This window comes from Heteronotia binoei, chromosome 15 (assembly GCF_032191835.1).
Source record: "Heteronotia binoei isolate CCM8104 ecotype False Entrance Well chromosome 15, APGP_CSIRO_Hbin_v1, whole genome shotgun sequence".
Taxonomy (NCBI): domain Eukaryota; kingdom Metazoa; phylum Chordata; class Lepidosauria; order Squamata; family Gekkonidae; genus Heteronotia; species Heteronotia binoei.
Window position 1 is genome coordinate 23,274,686 of NC_083237.1, and position 21,397 is coordinate 23,296,082.

Consider the following 21,397-nt stretch of genomic DNA (forward strand, 5'->3'; position numbering starts at 1 on the left):
GACATATTCCCCTACTTCAAACAACCGATCATTATAACAAATCTCATTTTTAATACCCCCTACTATTTAAGCTTGAAACTTGCCTCCATTGGGAGACTAGAGGGCAAAACAGGCTCAGCCCCCCAACCCTAAAAGACGACTTTTCATAAGTTTAAAAAAAAAAAACCCCAAAAGAGGACATCTGCTAAACCTAGACCAGGACTCTCAAACAAGCGGACGTAAATGACCCATAGAGAACAAATTGACGTGCGCTTGTATTTAGCTGATTACAGCAAGCATGACTCGGCAGGTCCAACCCGCTCCCTTTCTTCCTCCTCTCCTCCTGGGAAAGCGTTACCATATTTTGCAGGCTTAAAAGCTTCTGCTTCCTAAAAAAGAATGCAGAGCGCGCGAATGTAATTGCTCAGCTGAACGGTGCTTCCTGTTGGCCTGGAATGCACAAAGCGCTGCCATGGGAAAGGATTCGCAACGTTGCCAGGCGCGCTGGCGTAAACAGATCGCCCGCCGCCGATCAGGCCACCATAATTACTAGTAAGGCTGTTGGTGCAAAAACTGTTCAACAAGGCGCTGCGTTTAATAGAAAAAATAGGTCGCCGCTATTCGTGTCTATTCAGAAATGCACCCCTACTCACTATTACTTACTTGCGGGTAACAGTGTGCAGCGTTGCAGAGTTAGTGAAGTAAAGAGGGTTGCCAGGTCCGATTCAAGAAATATCTGGGCACTTTGGGGGTGGAGCCAGGAGACTTGGGGGGGGGGGGCAGGAGCAAAGGTGTGACAAGCGCGGTTGAACTCCGAAAAGAGTTCTGGCCATTACATTTAAAGCGACCGTATGCCTTTTAAATGCCTACCTCCATTGGAAATAATGAAGGATAGGGGCACCTTCTTTTGGGGGTCATAGAACTGGACCCCGGTCCAATCTTTTGAAACTGGGGCGGGGAGTTGAGGAGAGGCACCAGAGGCCAGCTGGAAATTTGGTGCCTCTACCTCAAAAAACAGCCCCTCCGCAGTCCCAGATACCCACAGATCAAGTCTCCTCATTGTACCCTATGGGAATGGATCTCCATAGGGTATAATGGAGTGCCCAACGGATATTTTCCTTCTCTTCCCCCGCACTTTCTGATAACCCTGAAGTGGGAGGTGGGTCTCCAAATCAGGAAATCCCCTGCCCCCAACTGGGAATTTGCAACCCTAAGCGCATTTATGGCGGGGGTGGGTGGACTATTAAATACCGAACAATGTAGCTTTCCCTGAGGACGAGCGGCATGTCGGAATTTCCTGTTGTGCACCTTTGGTTATATATGGTGCAGCATCTACCCTACTTTCATTTTCTGTACTTCTCCCCCAAAGAATCCAGGAAATTGTAGTTTGGTCGATGGTTTTAAAATTCAATGTCAGAGGCACACTTCATCGATCTAACTTCATTTTGTCTACTCGGACTGGTCAGTCGATCACCTTTCCTAACATCTGTTAGGTATTTCAATGGGAGCTGCTGAACCTGGGGCCTTTATCTGTGCAGAGAGAGAACTCTACCACTAAGCTGTTCTCTCTTTTAGCTGATCACTGACTGACGGTTGGGGCGAACCAAACACCAATCAAGCAAAATGGCCCCCATATGGATGAGAGTCCTCTTTATTTCCGTATTCTCTCATCCATACAAGGCTTTCTGGACAGACCTGAGAACCATTGCAATGGACAAACCTCAGTTGCTTGCCTGTAGCCACTCTTGCTGATATCTGCTAGGATTGCCAGCTCTAGGTTGCGAAATATGTGGTGCCTGGGGAGGACAGGGTTTTCGGAGGGGTATGATGGCATACAGAGCCCCGTGGCGCAGAGTGGTAAGCTGCAGGACTACAGTCCAAGCGCTGCTCACAACCCGAGTTCAATCCTGGCGGAAGCTGGGTTCAGGTAGCTGGCTCAAGGTTGACTCAGCCTTCCCTCCTTCTGAGGTCAGTAAAGTGCGTACCCAGCTTGCTGGTGGTAAATGACTGGGGAAGGCAATGGCAAACCACTCTGTAAAAAGACTGTCATGAAAACATTGTGAAAGTGACGTCACTCCAGAGTCGGAAACGACTGGTGCTTGCACTGGGGACTACCTTTACCTTTTTTATAATGCCATTCAGCCAGAGTCGGAAACCACTGGTGCTTACCTTTTTACAGTCCGCCTTCCAAAACAGCCATTTTCTCCAGAGGAACTGAACACTATAGCCCATACCTGAGGAAGTGTGTATGCACACCAAAGCTAATACCCCAAATAAAACTTTGTTGCTCTTAAAGGTGCCACTGGACTCAAATTGTGTTCTATTGCTTCAGATCAACATGGCTGCCCATCTGAATCTGTAGCCCAAATAATTGGTCAGAATTCTGGGAGCTCTCTAGCCACCACCTGAAGGTTGGCAAGCTGCAGTGGCAACCCTTTTTTATCTCATTTCTCTTTCCTGGGTACATTCTGCCCTCCCCCCCCTATTTCTTACAATTGTTTTTTTGTTATCTCAAAGGAAGAAATCCTTCTGTTGCCCTCAATAATAACCATGCACAAGGTTCCTGGAGAGAAAGAAAAAGTACTACACCAGTTTACACACCACATATAGAGGATCAGGCCTCAGATTCAGCAGCTCACAGGAGCACAGCTCCTGAACCTTTCTGACACCCCTCCTCCTCCCCACCTGTCTTGTCCATTGACTAGTACATGCAGCTGCATAACAATCCCTGGATTAGGAGACCGGCCAGCCAGCCAGCCCTCAAGAGTTTTGCCAAGCCCCCAGCAGCCCTCATTAACTCCTGGAGAAGCCTGCACCACCCTTTCTCCATTTATGTGATTTTAGGCTGCGGGTGGCTTGTTGGCCTTTTGATTGGGGGGGGGGGTGGGCAGGGGAGCCCCAGGCAAGCAAAACCTACTTGGGCTGGCTGGATCGCCCAGGGCTCTCCTTTCTTGCCTTGGGTTGCTTTTGGCTGGGGGATATGCTAATGAGTTATGCTAATAAGTTCCACCACCTATTTTTCTACAAAATGACCCATGCAGAGAATTACAATATTATTCCTGACTTCTGTGTTTTCAAAGACAGGTTTAACATTTTGGCGCAACTTGAGATATTTTTTGCATTTAACATGGCATGATTTAGCATCCAACTAAGCAAGATGCTGGAAGCCTCAGGAAGGGATCTTTGAAGCACTTTTTGTTGATAAACAGCAATTGTACTGGAGGAAGAATTCAGACTGGGACAGTAGCTGCCACACTTTCTTTTCACTGTCACCATTTCCAGTGTGGTGCTACAGAAAACATCTGCATTTGTCCTTGTGGCAAGAGAGAATCTTACAATTTACCTCACTTGTTTATAACTTCTGTGAGAAAACAGCAAGGCTACAATTTTTCTGCCCAGGGAAAATGATTATGGAAAGCTTTGGTTTGTACATTTCTAAAATTCAGTCTAATAGGCAGCGGACCAAAAATAGTAACAAAATTGTCACTCTCCTCAAATCCTAGACAGCCTTCAACGGGGGCATTGTATCATAAAAGCCTCTGCATTTTCCAGTCTAGAATATTCTTTGAAAAACAGCTTTATTTCATGAAATACATGTACATTCTTGTTATGCCCTGAATAAAGATAAAAAGATTAAATATGTGAACAGAGGATTCATTAGCTGTGTTCCACAAAATAAAACGGTGGGAACAATGTTTCTAGGCATATGTTAAAGGTCTGGGACCTTGCTGTGGGATGGGGAGAGAGAACTAGCCAGCATAGACATTAATCACTAAGCCACCTTGAGCCAAGAGGAAATGGGAGGGGGGGAGGGGATAGTTTAACTAATAAATAAATTAAAATGCATGTGTGCAGAATTTGACAGGTAGGCTTGTGGACTGTCAAAATGTCAGCTGTGAGGCTTGCCCACTCCAGGTTGAGAAATACTTCAATGCCACAGTCTACCTTCCAAAGCAGTCATTTTCTCAAAGTGAACTGATCTGTCACCTGAGGATCAGTTGTAATAGATCTCTAGCTACTGCCTGGAAGTTGGCAACCGTAGCCTATTATCAATGAGTGAGCTGCAAGCACAGAAAACACCATTACTTCAGGCTGCAGCAATGAATGCATTGTAGAGCCAGTCAGAGAAGAGTTACTGGATAGGAATCCTCAGCTGAGTTAGCAGCTTTGGGGCAGTGGCCTTTACTGGCAAGGAGACCTGGCCAAAAACTGACATCCCGATCATAAGATGTCCCTTCCCCAAGTTTTCAATTTTCTTGCTAAGGTGTGATTTCAGAAGGCATTGAGAGATGAGCCTGTTTCTCAGTGCAAAGTTGTTTTACTTGCTTTATGGTTTTGTGGTTAAGAACATAAGAGAAGCCATGTAGAATCAGGCCAATGGCCCATCCAGTCCAACACTCTGTGTCGCACAGTGGCCCCAAAAACCAGGTGCCATCAGGTGGTCCATCAGTGGCTCCAGGACACTAGAAGCCCTCCTACTATGCCCTCCCCCAAGCACCAAGAATAGAGCATCACTGCCCCAGAGTTCCAACAATATGCTGTGGCTAATAGCCACTGATGGACCTCTGCTCCATGTTTATCCAAACCCCTCTTGAAGCTGTCTATGCTTGCAGCCATCACCTCCTGTGGCAGTGAATTCCATGTGTTACCCTTTGGGTGAAGAAGTACTTCCTTTTATCAGTTCTAACCTGACTGCTCAGCAATTCATTGAATGTCCACGAGTTCTCATATTGCGAAAAAGGGAGAAAAGTACTTCTTGGTTGGCAGATGCTGATGACACTGCCGTTGATACTTGGATGCTGTGTAATGTTAAACTTTATTGTTTGATCTGTGTCCAGCAATGTGCATGATGCACTTAGCAAAAAAGCGAGACAAAAATATCCAATTATAGGGAATTGCTATTTGACAGTCCCCCCCCCCCCCTTCAACTGCTCTATCCAATTTCTAGTTTGATGGAGGGGAGGCGAAGAAGACTAGCTCAGTAGTGAAAGAGAGTTTTAAGTTTCACAGAAATACACACTCTGACTCTCTAGTCCCCTGCAGCACAGAGACACAGACGCCACGGCTTTTACAAATGGTGCGATTTATTTATTGCTCCAAAATAAAAGCAAATGAGAAAAAAAATACCCAAGGGCTAAAAATTTAGGGGTATGAGAGGTTGCAAAGAAGAGAGTTCCCCAGCAACTTCCATCTCTCTCAGGTATACCCCTCACTGGCTCTTTCCCAACATGAATGAGAATAGCAGGGAGACGGAGTAGTCCATGGTTTTGGGGGGTGGGAGTAAGGATTAATCTTTTTTGCTTTTCCAAAATGCAAGAGAACAGCCATGGGGAAGGGATGCATCAGACAATCAGCAAGTGATAACAGAGATGGGAAAGACCCTTGTGTGGGGATAGGTAATATTTCTATAGGAGGTGGGTGGGTGTAATTCTAAGCAGAGACCACCTGTGTACCTTCTTAGGACCTTTTATTTTCCTCCAGGCAATCCCCCATCAGCGTTCTCTTGTATGCTTGGGGAGGATATATTAAAAGGGATGAAATGGAAAAACTTTTTTCAATTTTAGGTTTCTTAAAGGTTCTTTTGGCACTGTGGGTCTCTTTAAAAACCAGAAACAGAAAAAGCTTTTTTTCAATTTTAGGTTTCTTAAAGGTTCCTTTGGCACTGTGGGTCTTGTTAAAAATCCAAGCAGACTTAAAGGGGGGAATCTTGAAAATGCCCCCATCCCGCCAAAATTGGTGGATGCCAAGTGACAAGGAGAGACCTTCTAACTCTGCTGCTTAAAGGAAAATCCCTGCTTTTATGTTTGCAAATGCCTTTCTCTATTTAATCCATAAAATACTGAAGTGCACATTATTTCCCTGCTACCAGGATATGGCAGAGACATCCCCCTTAAAAGAAAATTAGCCTTCAAATTAATGTAATTGCCTATACAAAACAGCGTTATCTCCTGCAGGAATTTTTTTTTAATTGTTAAAAGGGATACTATGAGACATAGAGAGCACAAGGCCACCAATTATCATCTTTTGTAATACTAAATAGATGGAGAAAAACAGGGTTTTTTCTCCCCTGTGAAGAGTTGCAAATTGGTAACAGTCAATGGCACAACTGTTCTTAAAAGCCTATATGAAATTTGTTACTTTCCCATGACTTATGGTTTTTAAGAGGCAAACCCCCCCCCCAATTGCATAATAATGCCTGGATTTTAGCCATTAAACCTGCAGCCCTACACATCTTTGATAACTCTGCCTCCTGCCTTTCATTTGTGCAGGAAATGCGTGTTCAGAATTTTCATCCTGCATTTTAATTTTGAAAGGACGCTTGGGGGGGATAATATTTAGTTTGCGCAGAATGCTCAGGAATCTGGAAGCCAGTAAACTCCACTGGGAAGCTGGCCCATGGACACTGAACAGCAGCTGCTGAAGAGCCGGTCAACGGGGTCTGTATAGGGAGACCTCCCTAGCAGATTGGGCCCTAATTTTGAGGCGACTCTAGAATTAATTTTTTACACCTTGCCAACCAGCCCTCAGCACTCTTTAAAAGGGAACTTTGTTCTGAATGCTAAGGTTTTTTCTTATTTAAAGGCAGAGAACACTCAAGACATTTTGCCTCTTGAGACAGAAAATCTAAAAGTTGCCTTGATATTGATAAAAAACATAACAAATGGCATCCTTGCCTGTCTGTGATGTTATTGTATGCCATAAAAGGTTGTTGTTGAAAGAAACATAACTAATGGAGTGAGTTATCATTTGCTGCTCAAGGCAAGCAGCCTCCCCCGCCCCAACCCCGCAAGCCCAATGGCCAAGCTGGTCCCACTTAAAGGGATTAACTCTTGAGGGTGAATTCTCTTTTTTGCAAGCCCTACACTGTACAAGGCCTTCTTGACCTTTTCTTGCTTTCTGGAAGGGATGGGAGGAGAATCAGAAAGTCAGAGGAAGAGTGACAGGAGTGTAACCGGAAAGCCCTTGGTAAGCAGTGCTGCAATCCTATGCGCATTTAGGCAGGGGATAAGTCCTATTGAATGCGGTGAGTTTGGGCTGCACAGGTACTATTGTGGTGCTTTGTTTTAAAATGATTTTGCAAGAACCCTACATCATGGCACATCATCGCAAGGGCTGACTCCTGTTACTGTTATGCTATCTTCATGTATGCTGCCTTCTTCCACATACGACAACGTAACAACAGGCCTGTTTTGCGGGACCTACTTCAATCCAGATTGTGGCGAGGTCAGAGGGCACTCACTGGGGACACCAGGTGCCTGGAGGGAAAAGAATTTAGAGGCTTCATGGGACATTATCTACCTCCATGCTGTGAAAAAGCTTCAGCTGCCCGTTTCATGCGTTAAGCCTCCACGGAAGAGACAGGACCTTGTTGCCCCCCTAGCAGTCATGTGCACTCTGACTCTGCTTTAATCCCTTTTCAGTTAAACAGGTTGGGTTTTTTTTACTGGAGATTTTAAGCTTGTTATTTGGCAACTACATATTACCTGCGTGAAGAAAAGTTCTACTGAAATCAATGGGACTTGTTTCCTTATAGAGGGGTATTGGACTGGGGTGACGCATCTGGTTTCCTCATCCTAGCATCTATCTGCCTGTTCATAGTTCTCTTACCTATTCCCCTCCCCCCCTTGTTAGGACTCATCTGCTTTAGGATTTCATTTATTTTTGCTTTTTTTAATGGTAGGATCTCTCCTACAAGCCATATATGCTGGTTTTTAAGTTATTGTACAACCTTTCTCTATAAAGATATATATAGATTTATATATTTTAAATGGCAGCACCTAGAAGTGATATCCGCCTCCCTAGAAAAGGAATGGGGGGAGGGCAGGGCAAGGCTAGGAAGAAGAGGGGGTGGGCAGAACACTACCCCCCTTGCCCTCCTCCTCAGCCACTAAGGAAATACGAAACAGAGGGAAGGGAGGAGGAGGAAGAGGAGAGGGTTAATAAATAAGATAAATAAACAGATAAAGCAGAAAAAGTGTATCTGTGTGTGTGTGTGTGTGTCTGTGTGAACGCGTTTGGCACATTGAAAGAGTATTTACATGGGGAGGGAATGTGGGTGGCATCCAAAACGGGGAGAGTGGACGATGAGGCAGCAATACGGGAAGGAAGGGAGAAAGCTGAATGTATGGGGCAGAGAGGAGTGGTCCAGAAACCTCCTTTCTCCCCTTCCTTTCCCTAAGCCCTCCCCCCAAACCACCTTCCACGATTCCCTCCTAAACTGGAATTGTTCTCAGCCACTGGTCCTCAAACTCGCTCGGGATGGGGAAAGAATGCAGATTCTTTAACAGCTTCTAGATGGAGACTTCATATTCTCTGGTGTCCTGCAGGCAGATAGTAGAAATAAGACAGAAGAGGAAACAATCAAGTTATTAGGTCTACTGACACACTTCCTCACCTGGGTGTCTCCTACCCTCTTTCATCTGGAGCACTGGGGTTGGATCCAGCCAACTTTCTCATTGCTCAATTCAGCCTCCCTCCCAAATGGCTTTGGTCTCTGCAGATCCCATGATCCCCAGCAGGGCTTTTTTTGAGCAGGAACACATAGGAACTCAGTTCTGACTGGCTTGGTGTCAGGGGGTGTGGCCTAATATGCAAATGAGTTCCTGCTGGACTTTTTCTACAAAAAAAAAGCCCTGTTCCCCAGCATAGCTGCTTGTACTTTAGAAATGTTTAGGTTGTCTCTTTAGAGTCCTGCTTGAGGTGGCTGACAATTAAAAAACACAAAGCCCCTCTCCTCTTTTTACTAGAGGAAAAGCTGGTTGAATTCCACCTACTGTTTTTATTAACAAAATCCACATCAGATGCAGAACTGCAGTGATGTGGTGCTGAGCCAGGACAAGGAAGATTCCAATTAAAATCCCCAATCCTGCCCTGAGCTCCTTGGAAGCAGAACAGGATAAGAATGGAAATACGCAGTTATGAGTCAGTTATGAGTCAAACTTTGAGATGGAATGCTTTGTAGCAAAGCATAAAACCCAGTCTTGGTGATGGAAAAGGGCATCCAGTAACAGCCGATTTATGGCAATCCTGTAGGCTGCCTCAAGGCAAGAGGCGTTCAGAGGTGGTGTGCCATTGCTAGCCTCTATATGGCAGCCCTGGACCTCCTTGGTGGTCTCCCATCCAAGTACTAACCTGGACCAACCGACCCTGCTCAGCTTCTGAGATCTGAGGTCAGGCCACAACCTATCCTTAATGGGCTTCAATCCTTCTGCCATTCTTTTAAAAATGAAGAATAATAACCACATTTAATGGGGGTGACTACAATTTGCTACTCACCCCAGCCTCGTAGAGTGGGTTGTTAAAATCAGACTCCACAGTGATGGGGCTGTAGCTGTGGGAGCTGGAGAAGGAGAAGCCAAAGAGAGATTTTCCCTGGAACCTGCAGGTGGAATAAAGGGGAAACACTGGTTTGTTGGCATCCAGAGGGGCTAGAAAATCCACACATCCTCTTGTAGACTCTTCGCAATCCTTTAAGATCACCAAGATCAGGGCTTTTTTTGTAATAGGAACTCCTTTGCCGTATTAGGCCATGCACCCCTGATGTAGCCAATCCTCCAAGAGCTTACAGCAGGCCCTGTACTAAGAGCCCTATAAGTTCTTGGAGGATTGGCTACATCAGGGAGGTGTGGCCTAATATGCAAAGGAGTTCCTGCTACAAAAAAAGCCCTGACCAAGATACTACCAACTCTCTTAGCACCTTCTAGTTCTGGAACGTACTCATCTCAAGACAACAAATAGGATTGCCCAAGGGTCATTTTGTAGAAAAATAGGTGGTGGAGCTCATCCAGGGATTGTTATGCAGCTGCACCTACTATTCAACGGACAAGATAGGTAGGTGGGGAGGAGGAGGGGGAACCCTCAGAAAGCTTCAGGAGCTCTGCTCCTGTGAGCTCCTGCTGAATTCTGGGGTTGCCAGATTTCCATCCTTGTGCCTTGAACACCAGCTTGGTGTACAGATCAGGCAAAGAACACGGTGTGAAAAGCTCCCACCAGCCGATTTCCACATAGGCTGCTTTAACAGGCTCCAGAGCAGATTCTGAGATTCTCCCTGGTCAAGTTGCAACCCTGCTAAACACAAGCAATCACATGAACACACAGGAAGCTGCCTTACACTGAATCAAGCCCTTTGTCCATTAAAATCAGTACTGTCTACTCAGACTGGCAGCAGCTCTCCAGGGTCTCAGGCAGGGGTCTTTCATATCACCTACTGCCATATCTTTTAACTGGAGATGCCAGGGATTGAACCTGGGACCTTCTGCATGCCAAGCAGATGTTTTGCCACTAAGCCACAACCCCCCCCCCCCACATTAGAAGAATGGAGTAAAGTCTCAGCTATTCTAATGGTATTTCCCCACCTTTTCATGCCCAAGTTTTATTTATTTATGGTATTTCTATGCTGTGCTTCTTCAGATTTCTGCTCTTCAGATTCCACTGGACACTAGCAGTGTAAAAACTATCCATAAAACAACATTTTAAATGCTGGTAAGAGAAAACGCTGCAAAAGGGTAAGTGTTTCCCCTAGTTGAGGCTGTAGGCTCTCGCTTGATTTAACTGGCATTGCCCCCACAGTTTTTTTTGTAATTGGCACCATCAATCAAATTCTGCATTTTGTTATCTTTAATGTATTGTTTACACACTGGCTTTTAATACATTGTGATGATATTCGATTTGATTTTATACCACTAGAAAACCTGTTTAGTTGACAAGTGTTTCTACCAGAAGCTGCTTCAGAAACCTTTTGGCTAAGCATTTTTTGCGGGATGTAAATCTAATGTTCCATGCCCACAGGCCAAAGTCTCTTTACGATTCAAACACCACAACTATTCCTCTGTTAAAAATATCTATCCCATCTAGGGTTGGCCAGCTCTGGGTTGGGAAATACCTGGAGATTGGGGGGTGCAGCCTGAGCAGAGTGGGGTTTGGGAAGGGAAGGGACTTCAGTGGGGTAGAATGCCATAGACTCCAACTTCCAAAGCAGCCATTTTCTCCAGGTGAACTGGTCTGGACCATCTGGAGATCAGTTATAATAGCAGATCTCCAGTTACCACTTGGAAGTTGACAACTCTAGTCCCATCCTAAAAATAAAAAGCTGGAGTATATTTAGCTTGTTTTTACTGTTGCATAGCTTAAGATCTGGGTTGTATACATATGTATACAAAATAATTTACCAGGGAGTAAATCCCATTCCTCTTAGTAGGACTTACTTCTGAGTATACATGCTTAGGGACTGCACTGTTTCAAACACTGGAGGGCAGGGGGAAGACGGGGAAAATGTCAGTCCTGTGAACAGAGCTTGTGAGATGGAAAAACTGTTCAAATTCCTGGTTAATGCATTTTTTCTGGGGGGGGGGGGTAAAATTAGGTTTGAATTAACTGCTTATAAACTGAGAGAGCTATGTAATAATTACAAAGTTGTGAAAATGTTATTTGGCGTCACAAAAATGTCATTTATATTTTGTATGCTAATATTCATGTTACACTCTAACCATGCCTGCCCCATCCCCTTTTTTTGCCATCAAATCACAGCAGCCTTATGGCGATCCCTGTGGGTTTTGAGGCAAGAGACATTCAGAGGTGGCTTGCCATTGGCTGCCTCCATGTCATGACCCTTAGCATTCCTTGGTGGTCTCCCATCCAAATACTAGCCAAGGCCAACCCTGCTTAGCTTCCCAGATCTCATGAGATCAGGCTAGCCTGGGCCATCCAGGTCAGGGCAACTAGGTAGATATGGACATTGCCTCCCTGCTTTTCTTTCTATCTCCTTAAGCAGAAGGGCCTGAGATTTTTTTTAACAAAAGCTAAAAAAGAGAGGTGGGCAGGCCTCCTGGGTATCAATGGGAGGAAATTCAAAGTCCTGAATTTCCATCTGCATAGAATATGGCAATTCTAGCTCATCGGTGGAACCGGTTTTCCATGCCACGGCAAATAAATAAAGAGACCCTCTGAACATGCACAGAATTCATTTCCTTCATCATGAAAAATCTGCAGCCTGCCTGCATATGCAGATCTAGGGCTGAACGTTAAGGTTAACTTTGTGATTTCAAGGCAGACTCAAGCTCCTAACTCCTCTCTGTTTAAACACAACCCATGGACCTCGTGGCTTCATCAGTTACCATGACTTTGTTGCCACCCATGTCCAGTGCCCATTGGCCAGTCCGGCCACCCGTCAAGGATCCAAGCTCCTCCTCCACCGATAACACTCACTTGGTGTAGTAGACGTAGATGCCACCAATCAGGAGGATGGCAAGAATGATGGGGAGGAAGATTGCCAGGGCGATGTTGCCGCCTTCCATCTGGTGGGAAGGGTCTGTCGTCTGGGTAACTGCCAAAGAAAATGAATTGGGGCGGAGACATATGAGTGACATCCCAGCCACATCTGAAAGCAGAAGCACCCCTCCCAGTTGTACCCCCTCCGTTCCCAGGCTCCCCATCCCACTCCCATCCGCCATCCTCACCTTCTAGTTTCCGGTCGTTCAGAAACTCCTCATAGGCCACTGGTGGGGGAAAGATACCAAGAGGGAGTTTAGAGAATGGTAAAAGAGGCAAGCACAGCAGAGGGGGGTGGGATGGGGGGGGGTGGGCCGTATGTCACGAATGGGCAGGGGGGCTGAGGACAATACCTTTGCAGAGCGGCGGCTGACTGGTCCACTGGGATGGATGTCCCGGTATGCAGGTAATGGTGACCTCGCCGATGAGCTCGAAGCCCTCATAGCAGAAGAAGCGCAGGGATTCGCCTGCCTGGTAGTGATGCTTGTACAGCGTTTGGTACCCGTTGTCCGGCACACCGGGGTTCAAGCAGGGCTCGTATTTCACTGCAAAATAGACAAGGAGCCTTCAGCTCTCACTCTGGATGCCAGCTGGCATTCGACCCCTGACGGGAAACTCCTCTAAGCTGGGGTGGCCAACTCTTGCTCTGGGCATATTCTGTTACAGCTCCCAGTGTCAGTCGGTTTATTATTACAGTCATTGACCAGAACATGTAAGTCATTTAGATCAACCTTAAAAGTACCTTATAAAAAGTCCCACAAAGAGTCTACATATTAAGATTTGATGACTTGAAGTTTATAACAGTAAAAAAAGAATATAAAAGGTTATTACTTAACCCTTTAAACCTTTTAAGAAGTCACTGCCTGCCTGACAGCTCCCAGTGGGTGCAGAGAAGGCGGCTGTGCCTCCTCCTGCCATCTTTGCATTTGCCCCATCCTCTCTGATCTGATGGGCCCACAGGATTTACAGATATTATTATGTACTAAATTTGAGAGGGGTGATGGTGGTGCTGAGAAATGAGTGGTGGGAAAAGCCTTTTCTCTTTGAGATATGTAAGCCGAGAGAGGGCGGGGGGGTTGATGGGAAAATGGGGGAGGGGGAATCCCCCCCCATTTTGCCCCTGAGGACTTTTAAAAGAAATTCTCATCGAAAAACTGGGGAATTTGTTGGAGCACTTTAGGAAATATTTTCTCTTTTAAAATGAGTGCAATGTTGCTTATGGTATGAGTTTTTATGTTCCAAATGCACTGTGTGAAAATGGCTGAGGATTTTTTCAATGTTTCCAATGGAAAAACTAGGAAATTTTTGCAGAGCACTGAAAGGAACTTACTGTGAATGTTCTTTCTACTCTGAGGAAGTTCTTTACAGACCCTACATTACTACATGGAAGTTGGAAACGAATGCCTGCCCTCTTTAATTGATTGGTGGGAATTTTCCCCATGCTAAGATGCCCTCCCCCTCAAAGTGAGAAAAAGAACTTTTAGAAAGTGGACATACGCAATGTTGTCAAGATTTAAAAAAAATGTAAATAATTTTGGCAACAGTTAATATTCTATAACTTGTTTAATATTCAAGTATTAAAGAGTTCTGTGTTTTCAACATTAGAACCTTCAAGACCAATGAAGTTTTATTTCTGGGCATGCACACAAAAGCTTCTACCCAGAATACACTGATCAGAATTCATTGATCTTAGAGACGCCCCTGGACTCTTTATTCTGTTGCTTCAGACCAACATGGCTACTCACCTGAACCTATCAATGTTATGAAGTTGAGTTCAATAACCAAACATACTGGAAGACCTACCTATTGTAACTCAGTAAGAGAGTTTCTGTCTAAACAACATCCTTTTTCGATTACCACAGAACTTGTTTTTTACCTTCAACTCTTTCCCCTCAAAATTAAAGATGCACGTGCTGCAGTGGCATAAGGCATGGCTGTTTGCAATTCCTTCTAACATACTGGATACATATACAATTTTTCTGATAAAGATATTTATACTCCTATATTCCATTAATATGTGAAATAGTACAATTGTCTATGCAAACTTCACAATAAACAATGTTGTTCAGTCAGTAAAAGAAATTTAGGTTTGATAGGAAAGTAATCTCTATATTTCAATTTTCTACCAAATTTCCATTTCATGCCCCACCCCCAGCTTCAAATGTTCACTTCTCTCATCTTCCAACCACATCAGAAAATTTAAAGAAACGTGCCCAGGGTACGATGGGCACCTGGCCTCTGCTTTATCAGAACCTGCCACTTCCTATGCCATGGGAGGATTAAATTTTTTCAGCTGGAGGCAGGGCTTTTTTTGTACCATTTGCCTTTGCATATTAGGCCACCCACCCCTGATGCTGCCAATCTTCCAAGAGCTTACAGTAGGCCCTGTACTAAGAGCCCTGTAAGCTCTTGGAGGATTGGCTACATCAGGGCTGGAGGTAAGGAAGATGATAACGACTGGTGAGCAACTCAAAACTTTCAGGTGTGTCCACTTTCAGCCTTCCTTTCCAAGAGGCTTCCAAGATTGCTTTTCACAAACTAGAAAGGGGAAATTAAGCAAGCAGGCCACACTGCATACTCATGAGACAGAGGAAGGAAATGAAAACAGAAAGAATGTTATGCAGCTCATGTTTTGGAATACTGTTTTTTCTTTGGTGGGGGGCAACGCAAAATACTGCTGCCACATTACCTGTCCCGCCACACACCACTCCAGGTTTTACAACCCTAGGGATTCCCACAAACCCCACATGGCCCTCTTCCTCCCTTTCTACTCACAGACACACTTGGGCACTCGGTCGCTCCACTTGGGTGTGCCTGTGTCCCGGTTGTAGCAGGTCAGTGTGCTACTTCCTTCTACTATGTAGCCCTCGTGGCAGAAATACTGGACATGGGAGCCGATGGAGAAGCGTCGGTCTGAGACACTGCGCTTGCCGTTGCTGATTTCTCCGGGGTCTGCGCAGTTCACGACTGAGGGAGGGGGCAAAGACAAAGCAGAGAGGTCAGTTGAGACCAAGAAGGGCACTCTCTGTTGTTTCCCTCTTGCTCCCAGGGATAGCATCATGCCTTACAATACAGGTGCTGCAGTTCTTCCCACTACTGTATGCAACGTGGGCCTGCTGCTGAGAGGTGCCTAAATGTCTCTCAGCACTCACTGCTTAGCAAAACAAGCTCCCAGTCCTTAACGTTATGGAGAGAAGGCTGAATAGGCTGAGTCTGCTGAAAACACAAAAGCCAAGTAGGATCGCAGGTCTTCCAGCAATTGGGCTGTGCTGCTCTTCGTTCATTCATTCAATTTATACCCCACCCACCCTGCTGAGGCAGGCTCAAGGCAGCTTATAAGAACCAAACCAGCACAGATTCACCATAAAACAGTTAAAAACAACAAAACATCATAAAGTGCTGTACATACATGACTCTCCCCCCTCCAATGACTCCCCCACTGATCCAAATGGTCCCCATTTCCCCACTGCTCTCCCTCAGTTCTTCGCTTCCTCGCAGTTCTCCTATCCTACTCTTAGCTGAAATATTCTGAATCCTGTGAGGCAGAAATCAAAAGGAAAGGGGCACCCTCTGAATGATCCGTCATGCTGGGGTTCGAGGTGGGGAAGACTCACTCTTCTGGCAAGTTGGAGGGCTGTTGCTCCAAGACAGGTCCCACTGGCAGGTGAGGATGTCAGACCCCACAATGTCATAGCCTGGCTCACACTGGTACGTCACGACGGTGCCTCGGATAACAGCAGCATGAGAAGCGGTGCGCCAGCCAAACTCCACCTCTGGCAGATCGGGGCATGTGTCATTCCGTGGGACCTCTGCCACGGCAGGGAAAAGAAAACAGCATGAGAGATGGTCTCTCTTCCACCCAATGTATGATTTTCCCTTGCTTCACTTTTCACCTGCATATCTACTACAGGCTGGGACTTCTACTGCACAACACAGGCAGAAACGGAGTGTGGCTGAAACAGTCAGTAAAAGAAATTGCTCTAGACCAGGGGTACCAAACTTGCTTTAACTAAGAGCCACATAGAATAAATGTCAGATGTTTGAGAGCAGCAAGACGTGAACGTCAGGTGTTTGAGGGAGGGAGGGAGGAAGGAAGGAGGGAAGGAGGGAAGGAGGGAAGGAAGGAAGGAAGGAAGGAAGGAAGGAAGGAAGGAAGGAAGGAAGGAAGGAAGGAAGGAAGGAAGGAAGGAAGGAGGGAGGGAGGGAGGGAGGGAGGGAGGGAGGGAAGGAAGGAAGGAAGGAAGGAAGGAAGGAAGGAAGGAAGGAAGGAAGGAAGGAAGGAAGGAAGGAAGGAAGGAAGGAAGGAAGGAAGGAAGGAAGGAAGGAAAATAGATGGAACAGGGAGGGAACAGTGGAAAGAAAGCAACTTTAAACACATTCTCCAAGCCACCAGCTGGCTTGGAGAAGTGATTGAAAGAGACAAATGCCTTCTCCAAGCTGGCTGACAGGGCAGTGGGGGCTTTGAGAACCACATGTGGCTCCTGAGGCATAGTTTGGCCACCCCTGCACTAGACAGAGATTGAAATTCTGGGTAACAATATGCTAAGGGGTATCTGCATTGTAAAAACAAGCGGTATATTTCACTTCAGGCTGCAAACGGCAACAGAGCTGGTGGCAGCAGGAAGACAGCACCTTGACTGTTTCCTCTGAACCTGTTCCTTGTCCTTCCTCTTTAAGTGGGCAGTTCCACACTGAACTCCACACGCTTTGCTCCCCCATGCCCCTCCCACACACCTTCTGTTCATTTGCCCTCATCTTGCTCAGCATGGGTCTCAGGGGCTATCTGAAGAACAAGTGCATCAGCAAGAGGTGTGGTTGCATCAACATCTCCCAAGCAAAAACCTCCAAAGGAAGTTTAGAATACTAAGGGGTCAAAGGTTAAAAACGTCAATAGTTATAGACAAAAGTACATGTGTTTATTACAAAAACATATGATGGTCCCTACTCATGTTACACGGGCCCTAATAAAGGATTTTACTCTTCAGACCAAAACTGGAGAGTGCACATTTGCAATATTATCATTTGCTGACTATGTAATTACTGCTGAAAAGGAAAGGACAGGTCTGCTGTGCAAGCACCAGTCGTTTCCGACTCTGGGATGATGTTGTTTTCACAACGTTTTCATGGCAGACTTTTTACAGGGTGGTTTGCCATTGCCTTCCCCAGTCATCTACACTTTCCCCCCAGTAAGCTGGGGACCCATTTTACTGACCTCGGAAGGATGGAAGGCTGAGTCAACCTCGAGCTGGCTACCTGAAAATCCAGCTTCCGCCGGGGATCAAACTCAGGTCATGAGCAGAGGTTAGGACTGCAGTACTGCAGCTTTAACACTCTGTGCCACAGGGCTCTGTAATTACTGCTGACATAAGGCCAAATATATTTTGTGGCCTTCCAAAAGTTGTCATTCAATATCGGAACATTCCTTTTGGGTCCTATATTAAAGATTTATTGATTTGTAAGTGTAACTGGAACTATGTTGTATTTGACCTCTGAAGAAGGCCTCTGAAGGCCAAAATGCGTCTGGTCATATATGTTATCTTTCATGTGCATTTGTCACTTCAATGATTTAATGAGACTGCATTTGGGCCCCTACAAAGTTTTCATGTCTTTGTAATAAACACGTGCACTTTTGTCTATAACTATTGATGTTTTTAACCTCTGGCCCCTTAGTATTCCAAACTTCCTTTGAAGGTTTTTTGCTGGTTTGTTTCTCTTCCCCTCTCTCCATGTTTGTATCAAGAACTTGTCCTGCCACTCTGAAGTTCCGTCTCCTACCCTTGTACCGCACCAGGAATCCTTGGCTGAGGCCGAAGAGGGGGTCCCCGGGATCGGACTGAAACTGGAGGGTGACAGCTGGGCCTGAAGAGTACAGGCTGAAGCGGGGATGGGGCCCCAAGTACTGGCCCAGAATCCGAGCGGTTAAGTCCCCCCCATCGAAGATCGTCAGCACGTCTGACTTGCGGATGTTGAGGCTGGAGGGAGAATTTGGGGGGGGGGGGCGCAGAAGGACACACAAATGGAAACTGCAGTTAAAAGGGAGAGAAGGAAAGGCCTGGGTGCAGAAGAAGCCTCCGGAGACTCGCTGACATTCCTCTCATCCAAATGAATCAGTGGCTGTGACAAACAATGAAAAAAATGGATCGATGGAGAGAGGGAAGGGAGATATTGTAACAGGTATTCTTGTACTGGCAAAGGAAGTGGGGAACTTTAAGAGAAGTTTGTTTAAGGCAGTAGAAGGGGCATTTTTAATAACCGTTTCAGTTTAGTGAGTACAAAGAGAGGGTTTGTCAGCATGTTCCAGATAAAGGATTTATTAGGTGACTACAGATGTATTTTTGCCCCCAGAAGGTTGAGTCTCTAGACTGCAGAGAAGAGAAAGGCTGGATAAAATCAATCAGTTAACTGATACTCCCTTCCTGCCACTTTTTAATGGAATCACATCCTCTCCCATCACCATAATCTTGCCCTTGGCTTAGTGGTAAAGCAGCAGCTTTGCATACAGAAGGTCCCAGGTTCAATCCCTGGAATCTCCAGCGCTAAAGGATCAGGTAGCAGGTGATATGAAAGACCTCATCATAAGACCCTTGCAAACTGCACTGTGCCAGAATACAGGATCCTGGCCTTCAGAGACCAGCGTTCTCACGGTCTAAAGAAGCTTCTCTAAGATTTTTCAGGCTGGGGCCATGTTATTTCCCCACTCTCTTCCGCCCCAATGTGAACTTCTGGTACCAACAGCAGAAGTTGCTTAATTTAAAAGCTTCCTCCTAATAAACTTGCCACAGAGTTTGGTTTGAATCAGGTGCTGCCCTAGTTACAAAAGGTCTCCTGTTTGCTGGATGAGATGCTTCCAAAAATCATACAAGGGCCTTACCATACTTAATGGATGAGATGAATGACTTCAACAATCAATCTAATGATGTGTGGTGGTTTCAGAAGACCATGAGGACATGATGGGATGTCGATGCCAAAGTCATAAGGAGTCTCCCCAACAAAAGAAGCGGTGGTGGTGGTGGTGGTGGAGGAGGACATGGTGGTACCTACATCTCTATGTCCAGCAGCACCCGCTTCTCCTCCTGCACCCGGATGCCCCAAACGCAGTCTTGGCCTTTCCCATAGGACTGGGGCCAGTCGGGCGAAAGGACGACACCTGTGGGCTCAGAGAGCTCCCCCCCACACAATGCTGGAGGAAAAGAGACAACAGTAAGTGGGAGGCTGAGATGGAAGGAACACTCACTCTACAAACCATAGGACAGTTTCAAACCAGTAGTGGCTCCTCTCCCACATTCTTAGAGAGAAACAGTGTTCTTTGCATGGATGCCAACTAAGGCTGCCAGGTCTTCCACTATGGACCTATGGTCCCCCGCTACTACTCAGGCGGGGGGGGGGGGGGAGGTGAATTTGTGTGTGTGTAGAAGAGGGGAATCAGTTTTGCGTCAATGCCACAGCACTGTTTCTGGTTCTGCCAAAAGCGATGATTTTGCATTGCTGCAGTTCTCTAGGATTCATCAAAAATTCTATGGTGAAGCCCGAGAATTTTGGATGAATTCTAGAGAGTCATGCTGATGCAAAGACATCGCTTGCAGTCTGCGTCAGAAGTGATGTTGCAGTGTGATGCAAATCAGGTAGGCCCTGCTCCCCACGATCTCCCAATACCAGTTAATTATGAAACTGACGCCCTGAACTGATACATACATCCTGTCCTCAGTCTGAAATGATCGACATGGAAGGAAGACCCACTCAAAGGGCCACCGTTTGCAGGGGAGTGTACCGCAGCCACGACCACTGGCTAAATCTAGCTGAAGGTTATTAACTCCTTCATAGCAAAGGGATCTATGAAGCTTCCTCCAGCTACAGGCAGGAAAGCCAAAACCCTCCATGTGCACTCCAAGGGCCAGGGTGAGCATTCCTTCACCCAGTTCTTTGGGAGAACACTCCCTTTCATTGCATTGTCTGCTCATCTTTAGGGTTTCGTCTTCTTCTTTTCTACAGACTTTATTTTTGTCCTTTCCATATAATTTATTTCTTCCACTTTTAAAAAAACAAAAAACAAAACAACTCCATTCCCCTACAGTTGCCAGTTCTGGGTTGGGAATTACCTGAAGATTGGGAAGGGCGGAGTCTGGGGAGGCCAGGGTTTGTTGGAGGGACCTCAACAGGGTACAAAGTAGGGTTGCCAGGTCTGGCTCAAGAAATATCTGAGGACTTTGGGGGTGAAGCCAGGAGACTTTGGGGGCAGAGTCAGGAACAAGGATGTGACAAAAACTATTGAACTCTGAAGGGAGTTCTGGACATCACATTTAAAGGAACAATGCACCTTTTAAATGCCTTCCCTCCGTTTGGAAATAATGAAGGAAGGGGCACCTTCTTTTGGGGTTCATAGAACTGGATCCCCTAGTCCGAACTTTTTGAAACTCAGGAGGTATTTTGAGGAGAGGCACAGGATGCTATGCTGAAAATTTGGTGCCTCTCCCTCAAAAAACAGCCCCCTCCAGAGCCCCAGATACCCACAGATCAAGTATAGGAATCAGTCTCCACAGAGTATAATGCCCAGCAAATATTTCCCTCCACCCCTCCGCTTTCTGATGACCCTGAAGTGAAGGAGAGGGCTTCCAAACCAGGGGATCCCCTGCCCCCAGCTGGGGATTGAGCAACACACAAAAAAACAGTGCATATAATACATATAACACTGCATATAATACATAATACATATACACTATATATTCATACTTTACTTTTAAAATATATTTTATCTTTCCAATGTACTAGTTTGTAACATAAACTGCACCTGAAATAACAAATTACTTATACCAGCCACATACACTCCGAAACAAATATCTTAAAGGCTCAGTCCTTCAATAAACAGTCCTTAAAAGAGACAGCTACTCATTCAATGTGCTCTGGTTGATCCAATGGATTTGCAATGTGAAGAGAATGAAGCTGTCTTCTAAGGTAGTGCTAAGGAATTTTGAGTCAAAAGAAGAGTCTCTCAAATGGAGGCACAGGAAGTCCTTCAAAGCAGCAGCGTACAGCTCTTCAGGTAGAGCACAGTGGCAACATGCTGCCTAGGTTTACATGCACGTTTCTTTTGAAAACTCCTATCAAGCCACAATTATGTCTGGAACCTTGTGCTGCAGGCTACAGCTCTATCTAT

At 45.8% G+C, this 21,397-nt stretch overlaps 1 protein-coding gene across 2 annotated transcripts in view; it reads right to left on the minus strand.

The window, feature by feature from the left end:
* SEZ6L2 (seizure related 6 homolog like 2) overlaps nt 1-21,397 on the minus strand; it is a 69,569-nt gene that overhangs the window by 29,029 nt on the left and 19,143 nt on the right. Inside the window, exons 10-18 of one of the 2 annotated variants that reach the window (XM_060256806.1) lie at nt 19,288-19,426; nt 18,022-18,218; nt 15,861-16,055; nt 15,022-15,213; nt 12,600-12,791; nt 12,435-12,473; nt 12,184-12,301; nt 9,256-9,358; nt 7,844-8,300 (exon numbers count right to left, since the gene is read on the minus strand). In XM_060256806.1, the coding sequence (XP_060112789.1) occupies nt 8,271-8,300; nt 9,256-9,358; nt 12,184-12,301; nt 12,435-12,473; nt 12,600-12,791; nt 15,022-15,213; nt 15,861-16,055; nt 18,022-18,218; nt 19,288-19,426 (1,205 nt within the window). In that variant the 3' untranslated portion in view covers nt 7,844-8,270. The remainder of the gene's footprint in view (nt 1-7,843; nt 8,301-9,255; nt 9,359-12,183; nt 12,302-12,434; nt 12,474-12,599; nt 12,792-15,021; nt 15,214-15,860; nt 16,056-18,021; nt 18,219-19,287; nt 19,427-21,397) is intronic. The other variant, XM_060256807.1, reaches the window with a different exon arrangement.